The following is a 26,984-nucleotide window of genomic DNA, read 5'->3' as shown; positions in this document are numbered from 1 at the left end:
TTTAAGTAAACTAACTTTAATCTAAAGTTACTCACCAAGAAGCCGGTAGGAACCAAACACCTCGATCGCTGTAGCGGCAAACGAGATCTGGGGTAATTCACGCCTAGCATTGTGGGATATAAGGGGAGCCTCGAGCCGGTGGAACCAACTCTCGAGCTTTAGAGTGGCCGAGTCGGAGCCGAACCCATCCAGCAAGAATGAAGGCGAGATAGACAACTTAACATTTACCAATAAGATTCTCTAAGTACGATTTATTGCCTCTTTTCGTACCTACTGCACATCTTCAAAAGACAGATGCCTAAAAAGGTAATGTAATCTAGGCATATATTTAAAGATTTAATAATCAGTGTGAGAAAAACTCTCCCTGTCATGAGTAGATCCACATTGTAAGGAACTTGTGGTAACTGCCCTTGGCCAATTCCAAAAAAGGGAAAACCAATACTGCCTGGGCCAAAAGGGGATTTTACTACAAAAATTTTCTTGAGTCTCTTTCTGAATAATCAGAAGTACCCTCAGTATCCAAGGAAAGGTAAAAGCAGAGTGGCTAAAGAAATTCCCTTGTAAAGGAATACAAAAGGTATGCATGGTCTGTTTTGAAAGGAAGACAACAGATCTACTTAAGGTGTTCCCCAAAACTGGAGAAATACTTGGAAAGCTTACTCCTGTAAGACTACCTTTATGAGGATTTTTCCTGGTTCCACGCAGTTACTCTGCCACAATGTACTGCTCGGACAAAGTAAGATTCTTGAAGGGTTATAAAATGCTAAAAAAGCTACATCCCTAGCACTCTTAGCCAGCCTGAATAAGCAGATGGCCTTTTTAATGTCATACAATTTAAGAAACTGTGTGCACTGGTTTCTCTGAGAAATGCACAAGCCTTGCAAATTTACAAATCACAAAAACTGCCCTCTAAAGTAAGTGAGACATCTTGAGACACAGATTAACTTGGAGGTAAAAAAAAAAAAGAAACAAGATAGCAATTATAAATTACATGAGAAATCCCCAAAAATGCAGCTGCATTGCATCAAGCCCTAGAGGAATAAAGTACAGTTGTGTACACTTACCATAAATGTAGATGTTGGACTGTATTCACTGTTGCATTAATTACATTTGGGTAATCTGCTGGCAGGTTGCCCTCAGTCGGCCTGATAAACAAAGTGTTGGGTCCTGCGTCGGTTGTTGTCCCTTCTTCCATGACGTCAGGTCGTCAGGGGTATAAAACATGCAGCCGACGCAATTACATCACTTTTTCTTGCCCCAGATGTCAGGTGCCCCCCAAAAGTACAGTTTTGTACCTACCATAAATGTAGATGTTCGAGTGCTCATACAGCTGCAGTCATAACAGATGGGTTATCCTGCCGCCAGGCGGGTCCTCGGTCGGCCGAATTCCAAAGTCTAGGTCCAGCGTCGATTATCGTCGCTTCCTCCCTGACGTCAGTGCGGCAGGGGTATAAAAGAGGCAGTTGACGCCATTTTCTTCAGTTTTTCTTGCCCCAGATGTCAGGTGCCCCCAGAAAGAAGGCAAACATAATGTTATGCAAAAATGCAATGTTGATAAATCAGGAAACAGTAGTTGCAAGCAAATACACCATAAAAGAGTATCCCAAAAGGTTATATGAAAAGGGTTTGTCATAAGGCCTGTCCTAAGAGGGGTTGGAGGGAGGGAAACCCGGACTGCAGCTGTATGAGCACTCTAACATCTACATTTATGGTAGGTACAAAACTGTACTACGTTCATCGTGCATACAGCTGCAGTCATAACAGATGGGTAGAATCCCAAAGCTAAGTAAGGGTGGTAGGCACTAAGTGGAACTAGGAGGGGCTAGGATGCCCTGCAGGACTGCTGTGGCAAAGCCCGCTCTAGATTTTGAGTATAGTGGGAGGTGATAGTGCTTGGAGAAAGTGTGCACTGAACTCCAGGTGGCTGCTTCCAAAATATCCTTGGTAGGGACCCCCCTGAGGAAGGCTGCAGAGATAGCTGTGGCTCTGGTGGAGTGGGATCTGATGCATGCAGGCACAGTTTTTCCATGAAATGAGTAACAAAAGCGTATGCAGTGGGCTATCCATTTTGAAATTGTCTGTTTGGAAATAGCCTTTCCTTGAGCACCTGCAGCATAGGACACAGAGTTGCTCAGATTTCCTGAATGGCTTTGTCCTGTCCAAATAACGAAGTTGTCTGTGAATGTCCAAGGAATGTAGTAGTCTTTCCCCTTTGTTTTGTGGATTAGGATAAAAGGTAGGTAAGTGGATAGTCTGATTCAAAGCTACACTGGATACTACCTTTGGCATAAAAGGTAGGGTTGGTTCGTAAGGAAACTCTGTCCTGATGGAAAATGATGAATGGTTGCACAGCCATGAGGGCCTGTATATCCGAAACCCTGCGAGCTGAGGTGATAGCCAGAAGAAAGGCTGTTTTCCATGACAAGTACTGTAACTCTGATGAAGAAGCTGGCTCGAAGGGAGGAAGGGGCAGCTTTTCCAATATGAAGTTGAGGTCCCAAGCAGGGACAGGTAGTTTCCTTGGGGGTTTTATATTCTTTGCCCCTCTGAGGAACTGCCTTAAGGGAGGATGAGAGAATAAAGGAGGATCTGTGTTGTATTGTGCAGAAATGGCTGAAGCGTGGATCTTGATGGAGGAGAAGGAAAGTCCATTGTTTAACATCTCAGCTAGGTACTGTAAAATTTGAGGTATATTTATTACCCAAGGATTCTGTCCCTTTTGATTCCAGGCACAAAATCGTTTCCATTTGGCGGAGTAGGCCTTTCTAGTAGAAGGTCTTCTGGCCTCCAAGATGACATCCTGCACCTCCTTGGAGAGGAGAAACTGTTGGGAAATCAAGGAATTCTCCATGCGGCTAGATTTAGAGTTTTAAGGCTGTGAAGAGTTTTGTAGTTATGCTGGGACAACAGAAGAGGGACTAGAGGTAGGATCCATGGTGGGGAATGTGTCAGGCTCTTCAGGAGCGGATACCAGTGTTGCCTTGGCCAGTCTGGAGCAATGAGAATCATTTTCGGCCTCTCTGCTCTGGCGTTTAATAGAACTTTGGGCAGCAGAGGAAGTGGCGGGAAGGCATAGACTGTCAATGTTGCCCAATTGAAGGAAAGTGCATCCACTTTCCAGGCCTGTGGATGATAGGTCCTTGAACAAAATTTTTTCAAATGGCAATTTCTGTGGGTAGCAAAGAGATCTATGTCTGGCTGTCACCATGCCCGAGTTATCTTTGTGAAAATTTGAGGATGCAACTTCCATTCGTGTGGATCTGTCATATTTCTGCTTAGGTTGTCTGCCAGTGTGTTTTCCTTCGCTGGCAGGAATTGTGCCTGTAGTTGAATTTTCAATTTCAGTGCTGTGTTCCATAGGGTCATGGCTTGCCTGCACAGGGGGTATGAATGAGTTCCCCCCTGTTTGTTTATGTACCACATCACTGTGGTGTTGTCTGTCCTTATCAATAGCTGGCCTGGATGCAGTAGGTCTTTGAAGGTCATAATAGCCTTTTGCACAGCTAGCATTTCCTTTTGGTTGATGTGAAGGAGCTTCTCTTTTCGTGCCCATTTTCCCTGAATGCACTGATCTGTCATGTGTGCTCCCCAGGCGTAGTCTGAGGCGTCTGTTGTGATGATTTGAGTTGCTTGAGGTACACAGAAAGGAAGACCTGTGTTTCTTTGGCAAGCTTGAGCCCACCACATAAATTCCTTTTGAAGGCATGGAATGAGTGGTATAATTGCTTCCAAACTGTGGCTGTGTTGAGACCATAAGTTTTTTAGGTACCATTGAAGTTTCCTCATATGCAGCTTTGCACATGGGATAAGTAGGATGCAAGATGCCATGAATCCCAGAGCCTGCAGGACATTTCTTGCAGTTAGCCTGGTGTAAGTTGCCATTTTTCTGAAGTATTGAGACAGTTGCCCTTGCTTGTCTGGCGTGAGGTAGGCCATCTGGGTGGTTGTATCCAAGTTAGCACCCAGGAAAATTATTTGTTGAGAGGGTATTAGTTTTGATTTCTTTTTGTTGACTGTGTATCCCAGGAAGTTAAACAGTTTTATTACAAACGCCAGGTGCTGCAGTAGTATGTCCTTGCTGTCCGCTTGGATCAGGCAGTTGTCCAGACATGGGTAGATTTGTATCCCTTGTAGTCTGCAGAAGGCGATTACTGATGCCAGGCATTTCGTAAACACTCTGGGCGCAGTAGATAAGCCAAAGGGCAATGCAGAGAATTGATAATGGGTTGAACCTGCAAGAAATCGGAGGTATCTTCTGCAATCTTGTCTGATAGGGAAATGCACGTATGCCTCCTTGAGGTCCAATGTTACCAGCCAAGACTCCTTGCCCAGCATGGGAAGAAGCTGCTGTAATGTGAGCATCTTGAATTTTGGCACCTGTAGATATGTGTTTAGGATGGATAGGTTGAAGATAGGTCTCCAATCTTTGTCTTTCCTTGGTACCAGGAATAGTCTGGAATAAAACCCTTGACCTTGTTCTTTTGCAGGTACCTCTTGAATTGCTTTCATGTCCATGAGAGCTGAAATTTGTTTTTGTGCCTCTGCCCTTTGATTTTGTGGCAGGTTTGGCATGCCTCTCATTTTTGGAAGGGTGTGAAAGTGGAACCTGTAGCCTCTTTCTATAATGTCCAGAATCCATTTGTCTTTTGTAACAATATGCCAATTTTTTGAGAATAATATCAGTTTTCTGCCCAAAGGTGCTGCCATTAAAGCTTTGCTTGGCAGGTGTAGGGGGAAGTCATTGTGTCTGTTTTCTAAAAGACTGATCTATCTTCTCTACCTCTTGGGGTTGGTGCTTGCCACTGTCTGGCTCTGAAAGATCCTTGAGGTTGCCCTCTACCCCTTGGACGCCTGTATCTGCCCCTTTGAGGTCTGTCCGTGGCTGGAAAGGACCAATTTTTTGAAGGCCAGTTTCTGCTGAAACGTGGAGGCTGTACCTGCAGGAAATCTTTCACTGTTTGCATTGATTTCGCTTTTTCCTCCATTTTCTTTAGCACCTCCTCTGCTTTAACACCAAACAATACATCTTTTTGAAGAGGTGCATCTAATAATTTAGCTTTAACATGATCTGGTAAGCTTTGCTCTTTGAGCCAAGCATGCCTACGTATAACAGACCCCGTAACAGCAGCTCTACATGAGGCCTCTAAAGCATCAAAACCACACTGCAAGGTATGTTTACCCACTTGCTCTGCACCATGCAACAAATCCTGCAACTCTTAAATCTGGTTATTCTGGTTGTGTCACTTTGCTTTTCAGCTGAGATATCAAAAACTGTTGATACTTTAACGTATGGAACTGACAGTTTAATGCCCTCATGGTTAAAGTAGCCGAGGTGTACACCTTTTTCCCCCACCTTTCTAAAGATCTGGAATCTCTCTCTGAAGGTAATGGGTTTTTAGCAGTAGAGGCCTTAATTCCCTTGGGACACTGTGAAATAGTTTCTGGGTCAGCAGTATGGCTTTTATATAGGAACTGGTGAGAATCAGGAACCCAGTAATATCTGTCTGGTTTAACAGGAGCTGGAGGCAAAGAATCAGGATTAAGGCTGGCTTCTGTGTACACATCCTCCAATATATCTAAAACAGGAGGGATAGCCAGAGGCCTATGCTGGGGGAGCAGAAGAAATTCCCTGAGCCTTTTCTTGGAATGAGTAATCTTGGCCTTCCCAGTGAAAGTGTTCCCTCAATGTATGCAGGGTTTCCCCAAAAGAGAAGTCCTCAGGGGGGAGACCGAGGGAATAGACTCCTCTGCATCAGAGTCTTCGAATGGAGAATAGGCACAATCCTGGTCCTCAGATAGTTCTGAGGTAATAGAAGCTTGATCTGAGGAAGGGTAGTCTTCCTCTAATCTGGGCCTTTTGTCAGGGGGGCGTTGAGAAGCCCTGATCAGAGTAATCAAATCCTCAGCCATTTTAAGCATCTGTTTTTTAGGCATGGTGCCTTGAGAGGGTGTCTGAGGAACCTGTTTTTTGGTTTTCATGGCTGTTTTAGATTTAGTGAAGGCTGTAATAGAGAAGGAGGAAGGCCTGAAGACCCCTTGAGAAATGGCAGGCCTGTCTAAATTCTGAGTTTCCCCGCCAGGAGTGGCATCGGTATCTGTAGTAGGAATGGGGGCAGAGGAGCCTGCGACCTCGGGTACTGAAGACACCGGTAATGCATAGTCATCGGTACTCAGGGGCTGCGTAGGCGCCTCGCTGAGTACCGGAGAACCGGTAGTCGGCCTTAGCGTGGTATCAGTAGGTGGTGCGGACCTCGTATGCCGGTCCTTATCTTTGCGTTTTTTGCTCAAAACTGGAGTCCGAGTATCTGACGACATAATATAATTAACTTTTTTGCCAAAAAAGTGAAGGGCGAACTCCGCCCGATGCTTAATAGTGCGTTTGTTGAATCTAGCACAAAAACGGCATGCCGAGACGTCGTGGTCTGGGCCTAAGCAAGGTATACAGTGAGTGGAAATCCTTATGCGGTATTTGCTTCCCACATGAAATGCAATTATTAACTTTGTCTGACATCGGTCTGAGGCAAGAAAAGTTTCCCCAACGGGGTACTTAGCTTTCAAGAAGACTTCGGCAGAAATACTTTCATAAATCTCAGGAGCTGGCCAACCAGCCCTTGCGAACTGCTTCTGCTTCGGGCACCGCGCGGCAAGAAAGACTGGAGAAAATGGCGTTGGCTGCCTCTCTTATACCCCTGCCGCACTGACGTCAGGGAGGAAGCGACGACAACCGACGCCGGACCTAGACTTTGGAATTCGGCCGACCGAGGACCCATCTGACGGCAGGATAACCCATCTGTTATGACTGCAGCTGTATGCACGATGAACATCGGGGAGCAAATAAAATTAAAAACACAAAAAATATACCTCCAATCCCAAAAGCAAATACACCAAAAGGGCTTTTAAGCATAGTGAAAGAAAGTAGAGGTATAGCCAAAGAAAAATAGGGGGCTGGAGGGAGGGTAACCAGGACTGCAACAGTGAATACACTCGGAACATCTTCATTTATGTTAAGTGTACACAACTGTACTATGTTCTTCATGTTTCACTGTTGCAGTCTTTACATTTGGGTAGATTCCCAAAGCTATGGTTGGGTGAAGGGAATTATACAGCATTAGGACCAGCTATAAGGCCCTGCAGGACAGCAGTGGCAAAGCCAGCTCTGAATTTAGAGAAAAGTGGTAAATGGTAATGTTTGGTGAACATATGATCTGAGCTCCAAGTAACAGCTTCTAGAATGTTCCTGGTAGGAACTCCTCTGAGAAAGGCTGCAGCACTGGTGGAATGGGATCTAATCCCCTGGGGGATAGTTTTTCCATGGTGCATATAGCAGAAACGAATACAATGGCTTATCCATTTGGAAATGGTTTGTTTTGAAATAACCTTTCCCTCTGCCCCTGCAGCAAATGCCACCAGCAGTTTCAGATTTTCTTAGAGATTTTGTCCCGTTTAAGTAAACTCTAAGTTGTGTGTACATACAATGAATGCAGAATCCACCCCACTTGTTCTGTGGATTGGGAAAGAAAGGTGGCAAATGTATGGTCTGATTAAAAGCCACACTGGATACCACCTTATCCATGAAGGATGGACTGGTCCTGAGATGCACCCGGTCTGCATGAAAAATGATGAAAGGCTCCACTGCCATAAGAGCCTGTAATTCAGAAATTCTTCTAGCTGAAGTGACTGCTAAAAGGAAAGCTGTTTTCCAGGAGAGAAATTTTAAGTCTGCAGTAGCAGCTGGCTCAAAAGGAGTGAGAGTGAGCTTTTCCAATACAAAATTGAGGTCCCAGGCAGGGGCTGGAGATCTCCTGGGTGGTCTTAAGTTTTTGGCTCCTCTGAGATACTACTTTAGCAGAGGATGACAGTAGACAGGAGGTTCTGTGTTGTAATGAGCTGAAATGGCTGAAGCATGGATTTTTATGGAAGAAAAGGACAGGCCTTTGTGAAGCATCTCAGTTAAGTATTGTAAAATCTGAGGAATGTTGGGCACTGCTGTGCTTATCGCTTGAGATAGATTCCAGGCACAGAATCTTTTCCATGTGTCAGCATTACATTTTCTAGTACTAGGCCTTCTCGCCTCCGAAATGACCTCCATCATAGGTTTGCTGCGAGATGCTAAGGGTGAATTTAGGTGATTAGCCATGCTGCAAGACTGAAAGATTGGAGCGGAGTGTTCAAAATTTGGTTGTTCTGCTGAGACAGTAAGGAAGGTATCTGAGGCAGGTGCCATGGTGGAAGGTGCGACATATTGCGCAGGAGTGGGTACCAGTGTTGGCGAGGCCAGTCTGGAGCAATCAATCATTTTTGGTTTGTCCTGCTTGACTTTTAGTAGAACTTTGGAGAGCAGAGGCAGAGTGGGAAAAGTATAGACCGATAGGTTTTTCCAGCTGAAGGATGGAGCATCCACGTTCCAGGCTTTTTTGTGAATGATAGAGCATCCACGTTCCAGGCTTTTTTGTGATGAGTTCTTGTGCAAAATTTGTCCAACTGATAGATCTTTTTGCTCACCTGAGAACTATGTCTGGGCTCCCCCATTTGCGTGTCATGTTGAAAATCCATGGTTCCAGTTTCCATGTGTGTGGGTCCATGAGATTTCTGCTTAGTTCGTCTGCCAGAGTATTCAGCTGTCCTGGCAGGAATTGAGCTTGTAGTTGTACATGGTAGGTCAAAGGCCATGTTCTACAATGCCATGGCTAGTCTGCAAAGAGGGTAGGAGTGTGTACCCCCCTGCTTGTTTATGTACAACATAACCGTGGTGTTGTCTGTCTTTATCATTAATTGTCCTGGATGAAGGTAGTCCTTTAAGGCTGTCAAGTGCATTCTGTACAGCTAGCATTTCTTTTTGATTGATATGAAGCTGCCATTTGCTCTGTGCTCCATTTGCCCTGAATGCACTTCCCTCCTAGATGTGCCCCCCAAGCATAGTCTGATGCGTCTGTAGTTAGGGTTTAGGCAGCAGGGGGTGGTGTGAATGGCAGTCCCTTGTTTTGATGTCAGGCCTCTGCCCACCATAGGAACTCTAGCTGCAGACAAGGTATGATAGGAATCATTGTTTCCAGGCTGCGACAATGCTGACTCCATAGACATTTTAAGTACCACTGAAGTTTCCTCATATGCAGTCTTGCATATGGAATTTGAAGAATGCAGGAGGCCATGAACCCCAAGGCTTGCAGTATTTGCCTTGCAGAAAGCAGGGTTTTTGTGGCCACCTGTTTGAAGTAAGTCACCAAATGAATTTGCTTCTCTGACGTAAGGAAAACCATCTGGGCAGTTGTATTCAAGCTTGCACCCAGGAATGTAATTTTTTGAGAGGGTATCTGTTGTGATTTCTTTTCTTTTAGAGTGTACCCTAGACAAGTTAGAACCCTTTTTATGAACGCCGGATGGTTTAGAAGAGTGTCCTTGTTTTCTGCCTGAATTAGACAATTGTCCAGGTATGGATATATTTGAATATTTATTTGCCTGCAAAATGCAATTACTGGAGCCAGGCACTTTGTAAAGACCCTGAGTGCAGTAGACAAGCCAAAGGACAGTGCAGAGAACTGGTAATGCAAGTAGCCTGCTTTGAAGCGGAGGTATCTTCTGCAATATTCCCCGACTGGGATATGCAGGTAAGCCTCTTTTAAATCTAGAATTGCCAACCAGGCATCTTTGCCTAGCATAGGAAGTAACTGGTGAAGAGTCAGGATCTTGAACTTTGGAATGTCCAGAAAGGTGTTTAGAGTAGTTAAGTCCAGGATTGGACGTCATGATTTGTCTTTTCTGGGTACCAGGAAAAGTCTTGAATAGAAACCTTGTCCCTTTTCCTCTTCTGGTACTGGTTAAATAGCCCCCATGCTCATGAGGGAAAGTACTTGTTTCTGAGCCTCTGCCCACTGATTTAGGGGCAGGTCTGGCCATCCGTTTGGAATTGGCAATGCGTGGAAATTAAATCTTTATCCCTGGGATACTATATTTAAAACCCATTTGTCCTGAGTTATAAGTTGTCAGTTTCTTGCACGAAGAGCCAGTTTTCCCCCAAAGGGGCTGCTAAAAGGTAAGTGCTTGGTAAGAGTAAAGGGAAGTCATCGAGACTGCTTACCATAGGGAGGTGCCTTGTTTTTTCCAGGTTTGGAAGAGGAGGCACCCCACTGTTTTGTTCTGAAAGTCCCTTGTGACTGAAACCTGGAGCCTTTGGAATGTCTGGGTTTGACTTGAGTGGCTCTCGAAGGAACTGGAAAGGATCACTTCTTAGTAGGCCAGTGCCTACTAAATCTTGCAGTTTGCACTTGTTAAGAAATCTTGCATAGATTTAGCTTCATCTTCCATCTTTTTTAAAACTTTGAGAGCGTTATTACCAAAGAGACAGTCCTGTTGTAAAGGAGCATCCAACAATTTTGCTTTAACCTGATCAGGCAGATTTTGCTCTCTGAGCCAAGCATGCCGGGTTAGCACAGACCCAGTTACAGCAGCCCTACAAGAGGCCTTCAAAGAATCAAAACCACATTGCAAATTATGTTTTCCAACTTGTTCAGCTGAATGCAATAAATCCTGTAAATCTTTGTTTTCCACACAGTCAGAAATTAGCATCATTTTCTGTTTAAGCAGTCCCATTATATGCTGGTGATATTTTAGCATATGAAATTGACAGTTTAAAGCCCTGATTGCCAAGGTTGCAGAAGTGTAAACCTTCTTATGCCATCTATCCAGCGCCCTGGAATCTCTATCAGAAGGGGTAAGATTTTTTAGCTGTAGAAGCCTTAATGCCCTTGGGACCCTGAGAAATGGTTTCAGGATCTGCAACAGGATTTTTGAAAAGGAATTTGTGGGAGGCGGGAACCCTGTAGTATCTGTCTGGCTTACAAGGAGGTGGAGGCAGAGAATTAGGAGCCATACTAGATTCTGAAAAAAACAGCAAAGTCTAGAACCGAAGGTATAGCCAAGGGCCTACGCTGAGGAAGAAGAAAATCCCTAGGTCTCTTTTTAGATTCAGAGAAAGCCTGACTTCCCCAGTGGAAATGTTCCCTTAGGGTATATAAAGATTCCCCAAAAGAAAAATCCTCGGGGAGAAGCAGAAGGAATGGAATCTTCTGCATCAGAGTCCTCATAAGTAGGGATAGACAATTCCTGTTCATTAGAAGAGTCAGAAGAAAGAATCCTGTTCAGAAGATTCATAATCAATGTCTTGCCTAGGCCTCTCAGAAAGGGGGGGGGGGTTGGCTACCCCTGATCAGAGTAATTAAATCTTCAGCCATTTTGATAATTTGTTTTTTTAGGCATAGGGGCCTGCACATGTAGCCCAGGCATCTGTTTCTCAGTCATAGGTCGAGATTTTGGCCTTTGTTTTGAAGATGGCGTCGGTCTAATACACAAATCTGTAGGCTTGAAAACCTCAAAAGTCAGTGCCTGCACAGCGGCTCCAGACCCATCCAAGGTAGAGACATCCGCGGGTTCTATAACAAGCATCTCGTGGCATACCGGACTCCAAATGGGTCTCAGTAGAGGCCTGCGAATCAGAAGTAACAGTTCTCAGGGGCCACGAAAGCGCCTCACTTAGTACCGGCGAACTGGCAACTGGCTTAGGAGAAGCGTCGTTGGCAGTTTGGGACCTCAACGGCCTGTCTCTTTTTCTTTGCATTTTTTTAGGTATTCAGGGAGTCAGATTGCTAACAGATGACATTTCTGGATAATTAAAGGGTGAGCCAAAATATTTAGAAGCAAAAATGTACAGACGTTTGATAGTGCGTTGATTAAATAAAGCACAAAACCGACAGCAAGGTACGTTATTGGTCAGGGCCTAGGCAAGGAATACACTACAAATGAAAATCCCTATGAGGTATTTGCTTCCCACAAGTAATGCAATCATTAACTTTCGCTGACATCGGAAAGGAGCAAGAAAAAGTTTCCCCAACGGGGTACTTAGCTTTTTAGTTGAAGACTTAGGATCTGAAACTCGAAAACGAAAATTTCAGGAGTCTGACGACTGGCACTTGCAAACTGCTTCTGCTTCGGGCACCGCGCGGCAAGAAAGACTGATGTAATGGCGTCGGCTGCATGTTTTATACCCCTGATGACCTGACGTCATGGAAGAAGGGACAGCAACTGATGCAGGACCCAAGACTTTGTTAATCAGGCCGACTGAGGGCAACCTGCTAGCAGATTACCCAAATGTAATGACTGCGACAGTGAAACACGAAGATCATCAAGTAGACACTCCTAAAAAGGGAGAACATAGATATCTGTGCAGTAACTGAGACCTGGTTCAAGGCTCCAGAGAGCACCCCTGCAATACCAGGCTACAACTCTTAAAATACGTTTCAGTCACCAAACCAGGATCGAAACACTAAAGGTGGAGGAGTGTCCATATTCACCAAGGATATTCACACCACCAGGTTAGTTGCTCAACACAATGAGTCTGAAATTCTCCATGTGCAACTAACACTAGGTAAGACTGTAATCCAAATTGTAGTTTGCTACAGATCCCCCCCACCATGCCACAAGATTCTCACTACACCTTTCTAAACATAGTGGAAAATATTAATATACAACCAAACACCCTAATACTGGGTGATTTCAACTACCCTGCCATTAACTGGGAAAACTACTCGTGTACCAACACCTTTGCCCAACGGTTCTTGGAATTCATAACTTCGAATGCCCTGGATCAACTAATCCATAGTCCCCCACCAGGGGCTCCAATATCCTAGACCTGGTCATTACCAATATGGGAAATTGATGCTCCACACTTATTGTCACACCCCCACGTTGGTCAGGTCAGACCATAAGCTAATCACCCTTAACATCCACATCCCCCACCCCCCCACCCCCCAGTAAGGAAACCTCTGTAAAAAACTTCTCCAAAACCAACTTCATGCTACTCAAGTCAGACGTTACAAACTTCATGACACCCTGCAGACGGGAACTGAAAGTTTGACTACTGAGTCCTACACTAAGGCACTGTACGAGCACATCCACTCATGCATGAATCGTGCCATCCCAAATAGAACCAAGACACTCTCCTCCAAAAAAAGGAAGCCAATCTGGTGGTCCCCTGTCATAAATAAACTTTACAACAAAAGGAAGAAACTGTTGGCAGAAAAGAGGAAAATCCCAGGATGCAAAAAACTCCCTTACCAGCCTCCATAAGAAGCCAAGATCCCTCATAAAATCCTCCAAAGCTAGTTACGAAAATAAAATTGCCAAAGATTCCAATGACAACCACAAGGCATTCTATGACTATGTCAAGAATCTAAATGGCAATGCTCAGATCTGCTCTGAGCTACAACAGAATGGCATTAAATATACTGATCCCAAGGATATTGCCAATATCCTGGCAGATCGGTTCAGTGCCAACTTCACCCCCCTATCACCCCCTAAATGGCCCATCTCAATACCGGAAGATTGCCAAACTCCGGTAATGACCACACAGGTAAAAAACGCACTCACCAAAGCTAAGAATACAGCATCCATGGGACCAGATGACATCCCGGGCTGTGTACTATATGAGCTACAAAATGAACTGGCACCTCACCTAAGTGTTAGGTTTAATCATACCCTCACCTTAGGCTACATGCCCACTGAGTGGCACACAGCTACAGTTATCCCACTCCACAAGGGGGTGATCCGCCTTGGATCCCAGAAACTACCGCCCCATCAGTCTGACGAGCCTGATCTGCAAGGCCATGGAACATATTATCAAGGAACTTATAAACACTGGACCCCACCCAGTTTGGGTTTGTGAAGGGCCGATGCTCGTCTCCTGAACCTGATTGACTTCTTCGAATTAGTCTCCAGAGAGGTGGACGGCAGTTCACACAGCCTATCTGGACCTCGCCAAGGCCTTTGACACCATCCCCCACTCTGGAATCATACATAAACTTACTAAGCTGGGCATAAATCACTACGTCGCTCGATGGGTTGGCAACTGGCTTACTTGACAGAACCCACACTGTAAAAGTAGCTGTCTCCAAATCCAGCTCCAGACAAGTGGAGTACCTCAGGGTTCAGTCGTGGGACCTCTCTTGTTTGGCATCTACTTCACTGAAGTACAGGCAAACACTACGAGGCTCTCTAACAACATTTGCAGATGACTGCGAAGTGGGAGCCATTAATGAATCCCCAAAAGATGTTGATACTCTACAAAAGGGCCTTACAGAAATAGATGCTTAGTGCCAGAGCCATGGTCTCAAGCTCAATGCCAAGAAATGTATAGTTATCTCCTTTGGGAAAAAACATGTACCCATGAATTACCACACAGGTGGCAGTACCAAACACCGAAAGTGTGACAAGAGACTTAGGGACACAGGTGGACAGTGGTCTCACCTTCAATAACCACATCGCCACAACAGTCAGGAAATCCTTCTATGTGGCAAACCTTATCACTAAGGGCTTTTCATCCAGAAAAAAGGAGGTCATTGTCCCACTGTACTCATCCCTCATTAGACCCATTACAGAATACAACGCCCCATTTGGTATGTACCTCTCAAGACATCTGCAACAACTGGAAAGGCCGCAGAAATACTTCACTAAAAAAATCACAGGCCTAAAGCAGATGCCCTATGCTGACCGCTTTAAAAAACTCCAGCTATACTCCGTCACATATCGTCTACTCAGAGGTGATCTCTGCTTAACATACAAGGTCATGTCAAATCCACAGCTGTTGGACTTGCTACACTTAAAGAAATCCCAAACCCTCAGAGCCACACGCTCCAGGGATCTAAACCTTGTCATCACAACAAACAAAACATGCTGGAGGAATAGGTTCCTGACCCAGAGACTCCCCAGACTCTGGAATAGACTGCCCATACATGTCAAGCAGAGCACCTCTTTGGCCCTCTTCAAAAGAAACCTTGATAAATGGATGGGAGAAAGGAAATTCACTTCAGGGATCACGTCAGTTGCCCTGCAAGACAGGAGTCCAGGGAAGTAAATAGTGTGGGAAGAAATAGCCAGGGAATTGTTATGGCTAGGCTTGTATAGGCTCTAAGTCAGTCAGCCTAGTACCAACCTATGAACTTGCAGGGCGAAGTTCAGATTTCTTATGGAACCACAAGGCTTTGTTTGGGAATAAAAGGTAACAGGTCAAAAAGTATAACAAGCCAGAATAGTGGAACCCCCCCCCCCCAAAAATAGAAAGGGAGGAAGGAAGATTTTAAAACTGGACATTGAGAAAGCTCTTCTCTGGTGTCAGAAGCATTCTGGAATAAAAAGCCTTTGAAAAAAAATGGTACAGGTTACATGACTCCTAGTGGCCAAGCAAAACAGAAGGACCAGAGGAAAAATTCTGCCTGGTTTGCAAAATAGGGAGGAACTGCCTTAAAAGGAGGTTTTGCAAGTAGTGCCAACTAGTTTCCATCTGAAATCAATTTTAAACCCTATGAGACTGTGGCAATGTACAGAGGCTACCAATGGGCCCATGACTGCGTCTATGGAACCTCAGAACAGCCTTGGTCTTAAAGGCAGCAAGAAAGAATGGAAGATTTTTCACTTTGAATGTTGATTTCCTTCCACTAGGCTGACCAATCAGCAGTCAGACTGAAGATGTGGGAGGGAGTCGGAGCTTTGTGAGGCTAGCCAGTTGTATCCTACGCAAGATAAAATGTGAAAATAATGAACATGAATAAATGAAAATTTGTTCAAAGGTTGAACAAAAATTCTCCTGTAAACCTGCCACTGCATTTTTAGATCAGCCAACATAGGACATGTATGTTGCTTAAACAACTTTAACCTATACTTAATGTCTTTTTCAAGACAAATAAATTTTCCTTCCCCTATGTCCAATCTAAAAGTATTGCATAAAAAGTTTTACTCCCACTGACTTTTGCCTGAAGCAGTTTCTCTACATATCAGTCTGATGACGACAATTACCTACTTCTGATGCTTGTTGCATAAACTTGTGGCATCAAACAAACTAGGAGAGGTGCTATGCATTACACTTTAAACAGGTCATGAATTCTTGTTACATAAAAGTTCTAAACCTACGTACTGACTGCAGTTATTTTGTCTCGTCTGTCAAAGATCACCAACTTCAATCAATCAACTAGAAAATCTGGCCTTAAATGTGAAATGTACTTCTCCAGTGAGAGCAAAAACATATAAGTTACTCTTCCAAGTGCAACTTAAAATGCTGTGTAAGTAATGGCTAGTGACAAACTCAAAGGACTCTGCAAAAGAAAGACTGATGCTCTTACTGGAGAGAGTTGGTACTTTATCAACCTAGTCTGAAAATAAACAGCAACCTGTTTCAGTGAAAATATACGGCAAAATGGTTTCTTCATACAGCAGTGCTGTCAGTCTTGCCATAAAATTATATCAAGACAAAAACTTTGGGTGTGAAACAAAATCTGGCAGTAAGCAATACCAGGTCACCATGGCATATTTGAAATTATACAATGCCTCCTCTAAAACGTGCACGCTGATTGGCCAGCCCAACCAGCGTGCCCGTTGTAAATCCCTCAATATACTAACGGAAAAAGGTCCGGTCGCCCGGACTTTTTCCGTTAGTATAAAACACTGTCTCGCTATGTTAAGAGTTTAACATAGCGACACAGGTTTAAAAAAAGCAACGAAGATCTCCGTTGCTTATTTTAAAGCTGTCTCGCTATGTTAAACCCATTTAACATAGCGAGACAGTAAAAAGCAATGGAGATCTTGCGTTCTCCGTTGCTTTTGCCCACAGCTCTGATGTACTGCGTAGGCATGCGCAGTACATCAGAACTGCCGCGGAACACCAGACAGCTGCGGAAGGGCAGCAAAGAGGCATTATACAATACCATTATTTAAGAAAAGTAATTATTAATTTTCTTAAATGTCATTGTATAACAGCAATAACCCACTTCTGGGTGTGGGTAATGCTGGATTTACCCACGGTTGTCTTTGTTTGGTCCCTCGGGCTTCGCCCTCGGGACCAAACCGCGCCAACCGTGGGTAAATCCAGCATTACCCACACCCAGACGTGGGTTATTGCTATAATAAACTGATAAAATAATGTTAGCAATGTAGAAAAAAATCAATACACATTTTTTCACGTGAAAACTAAAACAAAATAAGATGTCAAAGTGCTTACAAGAACTGGCAAGCCACTCTCCATTTGGACTGAACTTCACAGATGAAACTGCTTTTGTATGACCAGCTAAAGTAAACTTCAGGGAATAGTTGGGTTTAACAGGAGATGGCTGCAAAAACAAACAAAAAGTTATCAATACATGGCACAACTTACTTTTCAGGAATTCAGACATCACATATAAAATTAGCAAGCCAGCCATCAAAATACATTTACTCTCAATTTGATCAAGTTACACTTGACAACCAAAGAACTGGCTTACTCCAAGTAATGGTCCAATAAAATAAGAAAAAGCAATTAAAATAACATTTATAAATACTAAATACTGTTAACAAGTAACAAGGTTTAACTAACACAAAAGAAAAAGTAACAAGATTTGAAAGAGCAGCAGCTATCTTTACTAACCTTCTCAAGACTTGAGCCATTAAAATGCAAAAATAAATTACAGCATACTAGACATTATGCCCTTTCAATTACGCAATCTATTCTGAAATTCCGTAAGAAAATTTAGGGAATCCAAAGAAAATAGATGACATATGGTGGGGGTGGAGGGAGGATATGTAATCAAAGCTTAAAGACTTATTATATTAAGTACATTTGATAAGAGATCCAACACTGTAATCTGTAGGAAACGGGCCCTTTTGGGTGACATGCCTTGATGACAGCAACCCAGTCAGAAAATAATCCCACAGCTGTATTCAAGGAAGCCAAAACTGCAGATGTACAGATGTTATCCAAAACACCAAGGTTCAGTCACTGCTTTAATAGAACGAGCTCAAAGATTAAATAAAGTGCTTCCAAGATTACCATGACAAAAAGCAATGCCACAGAGGAAATCAAGTTGTAGATTTTGAGTACGTTTCTGCTATAGTACTGCTAACTCTTGGGGCTTCCACAGCAGGCAGATAAATGTCAGGCTTGACTTTCACAGCTTTTGACCCCCCCACCCCACCCCCCACCAGGAAGGGTGCCCTCCCCACCAGGACCTCAAGATACCTGTGGTATAACAGATCTGTTGCATCTTGTGGCTTAAGAGGGACATTCATCTCCATCATCTCTGAACTTTTTTGCCCTAGAATTATTATAGGTCTGGTAAAACCCAAAGCATAATTCTTTGAGGTGGCAAATGTCTCCAAGGAAGACAGCCCATGCAGCAGAACCCTCAAAGTTCCTTCTCCAAGCACTAAGCAAAACGGAAGAGGAAAGGTATCTTTTAGGACCTAGCAAAAAGGAATTTGAGGATAAAAAGATAAACTAGACCAAAAATTGAGAAAAAGTATTAATGCGGCATACTCTTAACGTATACAATTAAAGCAAGTTCCTTCACAACTGAAATATGTTCTTTGTACTATTCACTGTCACAACAGTGTTAACTGTTGGGATATACCCAAAACTTACACAGTGTGAGGTGGATGGCCCTGTTAAGAGACGGGTTTTAACAGCCTTTACAGCATGCCCACAGCAGCATTGCCAGAACCAAGAGAGGTCACATGCAAGTTGTAATATTTGGAGAATATAGGACAGATGACAAGGTTGCTGCTTCCAAGATCTCCTGGAACGCTCCAAAGTATCATTGTGATTGGTTCTAGTGTCATACAAGAATGTGACCCAAGATGTCCTGGTGCAACTTTTGCATGAAAAGAGCAACAAAACGAGATGGAAAATGCTAGCAAATTAGAGAAACTTCTCAGACCTACTTAGCCTTTGCAAAGGCCATGGGCAACTGGGGTCCCACCCCTTGAATCTATTCTAGGTAAAATCTGAGTTTCCTATGCACATCTAGGGTATATAGAACATTTTCCCCTTGCTCTGCTGGAAAGGTAAAACACCAAGATATTGACTACCCAAATGAGAAATACTTTAGTCACTACAGCAAAGATGAATGTTGCAGTGATATGGAGAATAACCCTGCTTTTGTGGAAGACAGGAGAGAACTGCTTGCATATTACAGTCTGCAATTCAGAAATCTTTATGGATGAAAGTATGGCCACTAGGAAGTCTGCTTTCCAGGTCAAGAATCTAAAGGGTGTGTGGCTGCTGGTAGAAATGGAGGAAGTATCAATTTTACCAATGCATAATGGATGGTCTGAAATGTAGAACTTCTTTATGGAATTGTTTTACTGGTAGGAAGGAATAAACAGGGTACCCAGAGCAGGCAGGCAGACAATAGATGCATATATAATCACATGGTAACATTAACCTATAGAGTTCCAGTACGTACCCGAAGGCCATGAACACAGATTCCTGGTTTAGATCCAAGGCCTCTCTTCAGTACTAAAGGAAGAACCTCATATACTTTGCTAGGTATTTCCTTGTAAATGGTTTCTTAGGCTTGTTCATAACTGAGCACATCCACAGCAAACATGTACCTTAAGGGAATAAGCTTTAAAACAGCCATGATATCAGGCTGAAGATCTTCAGGTTGTGCAGCATGAGTGTTCTGGAACAAGAGGGCAACAACCAGAGGCAGTGGAACAGGCCACATCCATTTCATGCTCAGTAGGAAAGAAAAGATGCTGCCTTGGCCAAAAGGGTTCCAAGGAGCAGCATGTTCTATCCTCCTGTAATTTTTGAATTGCCTTGAGAAGAGAGATGGCAGGAAAGGCATAAAGGAAGTGACCTGCCCAAAATGACTGAGAAGACATCTATCTGCTCAAAGGCCCCAGGGCTTGATGTACTGTTTCAATGTTTTCCTCAGTTTTGTGCAGAAGCAAAAAGGTCTACTTGACTGATCAACATAAAGAGTTCAGCATACATTCATGGCAATCTGATTCTTGCCTGCAAAACTGGTCTGCCAGTACATTCACCTGAGATGGGACTTAAGATACCTGAAAGGTCATATCAGATTTCTAGGCTAAACAAGTTTCAATGGACAGCATGACTAAAAGGTAAAAATGGCCCCCCAACTTGTTTGCTGATGTTCCATACAAGTGCTGCATTGCCTGTGAGAAAATGCAGGGACCCTGGCTGCCAAACCTGTTTAAATGCTTTTATGGTTAACAACCATCGGTTCCTTGATGTCAAAGTACTTTGTCCCCATTCCCCCTCCACAGTTCAGTTCCAAGTACCCCAAATTATTTGTTTCAATTTAATCAGCTTTCCAAAGAGACATCTGAAGAATCTGTATAGCCAAGTGCTTGGGTGTCAGGTTTATTTTTTTTTCATAACATACCGTCTAATAGAGGGTCATCTGTCGAATCCACCATAGGAGCTTGTACAAGGATAGAACACTGGCTGGCACTAACTGTTCCACAGGTACCGCTACAATTTTCTCATGGAAAGTTTCACAAAGGGGACAATCATGACTGTGGATTCCATACAACCCAAGGTACTAAGATATTCCCAGGCTGTAACAAGATTCTCTTTGTACGGAACTGGAAAATGTGGTCAGGAATTACACTGCTGACAGGGTAGATGCCCTCTGGTTAACTGAAGCCCAAATTGCTCCAGGCAGACTTCAAAGTTCTACACACCTCTTTGCTCAAAGATTTGAAGAACGCCCTTCTGTCCCTCAAACAAACATCCTTGGTTCTCCCTTCTCAATGCTATCAATATGAGCAGTCTCAGACGTACAAGAGTCAGGCACCATACTGGCCTACAGTAGGGTCACAGTGGAGAATGCATCAAAAGGAGTCAGGTTTCCTGCAGCATCTCAATGGGTGCATACAAATCAAATTGAGCAACAGAAGGTTCAGGCCCTACCCTTCTTAAACAACTTCTCTGGTGCAAGCTGGATGTCAAAAGTACATGGTTATGTCCTTCTGATTAGCTTGAGGTGCTTCAGATGTTGAGTTTCTATGCTTAGAGAGTTTGTTGGGTTTTAGGGACAAATGAACAACAGGTATAACAATTTCTGTAATCATGTTCAGCTTCTAGACAAAATAAGAACTGGGAGTAGAGTTCCTTGCAAGGTACCTGCCTGCCACAGGTCATACTTCTCTCTCTAAGCTGACAGTAACAAATCTTAATTTTAATAATTCGAGAAAGAATGTTCTCTAATGGGGCACTTACGTCAATATGTGAAGGCAATGGCCACAGCCAACAACAGGGAGAACAGAAATACAGGTGCGAAAATCCTTTAGCTAAGACTGGTGGCAACATAATCTCAGGATCTTACACGCCTACATCCATAATACTAGTATGACCAGCTGCCTTTATTCTTTATGTAATAGAGGAATGTTCAAAAAACTCAGTTGCTTTATGAACTGGAAATTACTGCTGTCTCATGGTTTGCAAAACCCAAGCATCATGGGTTATTCCCCCCTCATTACACCTCTTTTCTTTCTTTCAAAAAAATAGATGTAGGAGGGTTTGGCATGGGGTGGGATAAAAGGGGAAGAGCTCTTTCAAATCATAGTTGCTCTGTTGAGTAGTCTTGGCCCTGATGGCTCTCAACACTTACCTATTGGTCATATTGCCATTTTCCTCTAACCTAGCCTTTCTTTTCCTTTCGTTGCTTTATGTTATCCTGTGCCTGGTGGAAGGGCCAGACATTAGTGGAATAATTCCTACTGTATGTAGCAATGTATTGAAACCAATAATTTGTGTCTCTTCCTCTTTTCCTACAGGTTTATAAACACCTGCTCAATTGGAGGGGGGGGGGCATACAGTGGCTCCTTTTCTACTGGAGCATCAAGAGGCTTAATCCTCACATACTTTTTACTGGAGTGGTCTCTTCAGCCAAGCATGCCCTCTTATAATTACTACTGCATCTACCACCCTGTACAAAGCATCCAGTGCATCACAGTAACATTTGACACACACACCTAATCTGAATAGTTTTCAAAGATGCAGTACTTCATCTCTGCTATCTATTTCTACCATCTTGCCATACTTTGGGACGGGATAGCCCCCAGGAGTTTGAGCATATATGATTCTTGCAATTCAGAGTCTTGAAGGTCAAAAAGATTTAAAAAAAAATTCCCTGCAGACTATAACAGAGACACTGAGTGAGCAGACTGGTGTAACTAGGAAAATGTTTTTTCCGAGTTATGATACAGAAATGAAACTGCCTAGATACAGTAAGGCCTTGCTGAGTCTAATTATGGTGGCTGTCAAAAAAAAAAAAAAAAAAAAAAAACACACAATTACTAGAAAATGGAAATCAAAGTCTAAACCAACTGTAGTAGAAATAGTGAATACAGTAAGACAAAACAACAGTAATTGGGATCTTTAGAAAAGAGTAGGAGCAAATTACACAAGAAAAAAATAGGAATTGTGGGAATACATACAGGGGATGAATAAGTTATAAAAGAAGACAGGATTTGAATAGGTATATAATGTTTGGCATGGTCTGGGTAGATTATAAATGATGTATAACGTTTGCAAATAAAATTATGTCAATATGGTGTGTGATGTCTAAGATTATGTTAATATAATTATGTACGATTGCCTATCTCATTGAGTAATATTTTAATACAGATTTTTTTTTTTAAACAATAAGAATTATCAGAAGAAAAAAACTCATCTGATTAAGAACTCTGCCTTCCTTGTCACTGGGGAAAGGATTTTTGGTTAAAAGCCACACAGCATACTTCCCTGCCCAATAACGCAGCTGAATCAGCTGCTGGGTTCTTGTACACACACTTGCAGGAGCCCACAACCATACAGAAATGGCGGCTTCCGGGGAGCATGAGATTGGGAACCTGGCTCCAAAGATGCACTTTTGAGTGCACTCTCCAAAGCTTCAGTAATCAGAGTAACAGCTACAGACAGACTGATGTTTATTACTCATACAAACTATGAAACTGAAGTTGGGCAAAACTTAAGACCTTACATGGAATTAAACAAAACTTGGAACTCAACCTCATTTTACACAGACAGGGTTCTTTGAGAACTTAACACTTTAGGTGTACCAGAGTTTACTTTTAAGCCAAACTATCCATCTCCTCATTTTGTTTCCTGAAACAAAAAATGAAGGAAAAAAGATATTACATACTTTGGGTATACACAGAAAACTCTGGTACCATCTTGACAGAATTAAATCTTCAAGATCTTTGGATCAGTTATTAACTTTTTGTCAAGGTGAGAAGGGACAACCTGTGCCAGAACAGACAATTTTCAAACGGTTGTCTTAAAGACTATTACCTTTTCTTACACTCACACAACAAAAAACTATACCAGGTGGGTTCAAGGGCCACTCTACCAGGGCATAAGCTTCATCTTTGGCCTTTTGGAAAGGGTTGGATTCTAGAAGTAGCAACGCGGTCCTCTCTACATACTTTTACAAAGCATCCAAAGCTTGATTCCTTTTCTAGGTCCAAATCAGGCTTTCCTAGAACCACTCTCGGGGCTCCTGGACCCTTCTACCTTTCAATGTAGTAAGCTAAGGTAATCTACCCATTTAGCTAAGGTTACTGTAGCAGTGCTCATAAGGAATGCAGTACAGTTGTGTAAGTAAACTTACCATAATTGCAGACGTGGATTTTCAATGATGCGGTAGTCACTTCCTACACACACACATACAACCCTCCCCCCCCGCCTTGTTTTTTTGTTGTGTTTATACCAGGTTTTGAACATATGTATTTATTTTTTCTGCAGCATCCTTGTAGGTGTCGTCTGTCTGTTAACATGTAACCTCAGAAGGGTTTTGTGGCTTGTCTAGTCGGGATAAAATAGACAAACATCTCTGTCTGTTCAAGCAGCTTTATTACGTACGAACACATCAGGAGTCAGGCTTAGTAAACTAAAAGACTGACTACTGCACTCACACATTCTAACACTCTAGCTGTTTACTCAAAATGGCATTGCTGCCTGCACGTGCCCTCACTGTGAAATGCTTTTTAAAGACAACACATACACTGATCTACATCCTCCCTGGGAGAAATGCCATGCACAGTAATGACAATCTTTGACATGCAATTGTACAGAAATAACTCATGTAATTAACTGAAGCTAGTGTTGGCTGAATTTTGTTATTTGCTAGTAATTACAGGTGTGAGGGTAGCCACATTCTTTGATTTCCTGTCCTTGCATATTTAAACTGGTGCATGTGAAATAATTCCTGCTTTAAAACCTCAGCTTGGCCAGCTAGAACTTGGTTATATTCAACTGAACGTATAAGAGAATTTAAGTACCTTTATCTGCACTTTTTTAAAAAAAATACAGTATTTAACTTGATTTAAACTGTGTATGAAGGAGTGTTGAAGGAATTTTTAACTGAAGTTATTCCGCTCTTCAGTAACTTGAACTGAAGCTAGTGTTGGCTGAATTTTGTTATTTGCTAGTAATTACAGGTGTGGGGGTAGCCACATTCTTTGATTTCCTGTCCTTGCATATTTAAACTGGTGCATGTGAAATAATTCCTGCTTTAAAACCTCAGCTTGGCCAGCTAGAACTTGGTTATATTCAACTGGACGTATAAGAGAATTTAAGTACCTTTATCTGCACTTTTTTTTAAAAAAAATACAGTACTTAACTTGATTTAAACTGTGTATGAAGGAGTGTTGAAGGAATTTTTAATTAGAAGTTATGTACTCACCATAACGTTCCATCTGAGTAGGTGACTTCATTCGGATGCAACCTGTGGGTATCGGATCCGAGCCGGCAATTCAAAAGCTTAGGCTCCGAGCTCCTAGCTCCTCCCTCTTACCCATAACCCCTTGCCAAGCCCTGACTGACCTCAGATTGAGTTTGCCTCAAAATACTGACCACAGTATACTAAAACAGCATGAATACTCGCTCTATAAAGGTCAGGGGGATGGAGGGGGGGATGGTTGCATCCGAATGAAGTCACCTACTCAGATGGAACGTTATGGTGAGTACATAACTTCTAAATCTGAAGTAGGCAGACTTCATTCGTCTGCAACCTGTGGGACAGAGTCCCTAGCTACCTGAATCTTGGGCGGCCGTCATGGAAGGATGTTCCGGAGCACCGCTGAGCCAAAGGATGCTCTTCCTCTAGAAACAACATTCACCTTGTAATGAGAAATAAAAGTATGAGGCGAGGCCCAAGTAGCTGCCGCGCAGATATTATCCAACGAAACACGAGACTTAAAGGCGGCTGACGTAGAAACTGCCCTAGTAGAATGAGCCGTAACCCTCTGAGGAGCAGGTCTGCCTGAAGTGTCATATGCCTGCAGAATGCAATTAGCAATCCATTTAGATAGAGTGACTTTAGACACTGCTCTACCCAGAGCAAATTTAGCAAAGGAGACGAACAGCTGATCTGATTTCCTGTGGCCAGCTGTCCTGTTAATATAAAAACGTAATTGTCTATGAACATCCAATGAATGCAATTTGTATTCTCCTTTGTTTGAATACTTGGGAAAAAAGACAGGCAAATTGATTGACTGGTTAATATTGGATTCAGAAGAGACTTTCGGAAGAAAAGATGGATTGGTCCTGAGGCACACCCTATCAGGGAAGAAAGAAAGATAAGGCGGTTTGACACATAGAGCCTGAAGCTCAGACACCCTTCTGGCTGAAGTGATAGCTACCAGAAAGGCAGTCTTCCAGGAAAGGTATTTTAAATCAGCAGAAGCTGCAGGCTCGAAGGGAGGAGCAGTAAGGGCCTGCAGGACTAAAGACAAGTCCCAAGGCGGTACAACCTCCTTGACTGGAGGCCTTAACAAAAACTCCTTTGAGAAAGGTTTTGCATAATTTCGCTGTCATAAGGGGAGCTGTGTCCTGGCCAATGTGATAATGCGAGATAGCCGCCAATTGTACCTTAATCGTGGAAGAACTGGCCCCTTGATGAAAGAGATCTGTTAGAAAATCTAGCACCGCAGAGATAGGTGCTGAAAAAGGATCCACAGTTCTCTGTCCTGCCCATATAGAGAACCTCTTCCATTTACTCCGATAAACCTGTCTGGTGGAAGGTTTATGAGCAGCCACCAAAATGGCTTTGACCGGTGAAGAGATACCGGGAGTCCTAATTAAGGTTGGAATTGGAGCAGCCAAGCTGTCAACTTCAGGGTCCGCAGATTGGGAACTGGCATTCCCAGAGGGTGAGAGATGAGATCGAAATTGGATCCAGAATCCATGGTGGATTGATTTTGTGAGACCATACGAAGGGGAACCAAGGTTGTCGAGGCCAGAATGGGGCAATGAGAATCATTCTGCTCCCCAAACTGTTGGCTTTCTGCAGAAACCTCTGCATCAGAGGAAGTGGAGGGTAGGCATAAAGGAGACCGGGAGGCCAAGCATGCACCAGAGCATCCTCGGGAACTCCCTGGTGGGGAAGCAGAGCGAAGAAATTGTCGCATTTGGCGTTTGAGGGAGAAGCAAAAGATCGCAACAGGGTTGCCCCAACGGCAAAAATCTTCTTCGCTACTTGAAGATTGAGGGACCACTCGTGTGGAGAAAGGATGGTGCGACTGAGCTTGTCCGCAAGGATGTTGGACTTTCCCGGAATGTGCGTTGCTATCAGAAAGCGTTTGGTGGAAATTGCCCATTCCCAGACTCTCATGGCCTCTCGACAAAGGGGGTAAGACCTGGTTCCTCCCTGCTTGTTGATATACCAGACTACGGACATGTTGTCTGTCTGAATCGCAATAGTCCCTGTAGGAAGAACGTGGTGAAGTGCTTGCAACGCTAGGAGCACCGCCCTCATTTCCAGGACATTTATATGCAATGACGTCTCTGTGGGATTCCACGTGCCTTGGACAATCTTTCCCGCAGAATGCCCCCCCCACCCGAGGCAAGAAGCGTCCGTGGTCACTGTGGCTTGGGGAAATGCAGCGCAAAAAGGTCTTCCTGCTAGGGGCTCCGGAGAAAGAAGCCACCACAGAAGGGAGTCCCTGCACGCTCTGCTGACCGCAATCGGAGCGTTTAGAGACGAACAAAGAGGAGACCACTGAACTTGAAGGGTCCATTGAAGAACCCGCATGCATAAACGGGCATGAATTAGAAGCGGGATAGCTGCCGCCATAGAACCTAGGGCCCTCAGGACAGAAGCTGCAGTTGGAGATGGTTGAAGGATTGCTGTCACATGACACCTCAGGCTGAC

The 26,984-nt window shown here is 43.5% G+C and overlaps 1 protein-coding gene across 1 annotated transcript in view; it reads right to left on the bottom strand.

Moving 5' to 3' along the window:
• The window catches only part of WDR5 (WD repeat domain 5), a 1,892,625-nt gene that overhangs the window by 1,523,445 nt on the left and 342,196 nt on the right, over positions 1-26,984 (bottom strand). Inside the window, exon 4 of the mRNA XM_044058043.1 lies at positions 17,039-17,147. Coding sequence (XP_043913978.1) covers positions 17,039-17,147 — 109 coding nt within the window. The remainder of the gene's footprint in view (positions 1-17,038; positions 17,148-26,984) is intronic.

The sequence above is a fragment of the Protopterus annectens genome, chromosome 16.part0 (assembly GCF_019279795.1).
Source record: "Protopterus annectens isolate FY-2018-M chromosome 16.part0, PAN1.0, whole genome shotgun sequence".
NCBI lineage: Eukaryota > Metazoa > Chordata > Ceratodontiformes > Protopteridae > Protopterus > Protopterus annectens.
The sequence above is the reverse complement of the archived record's forward strand: the minus strand, read 5'-3'. Positions and strand labels throughout refer to the sequence as shown.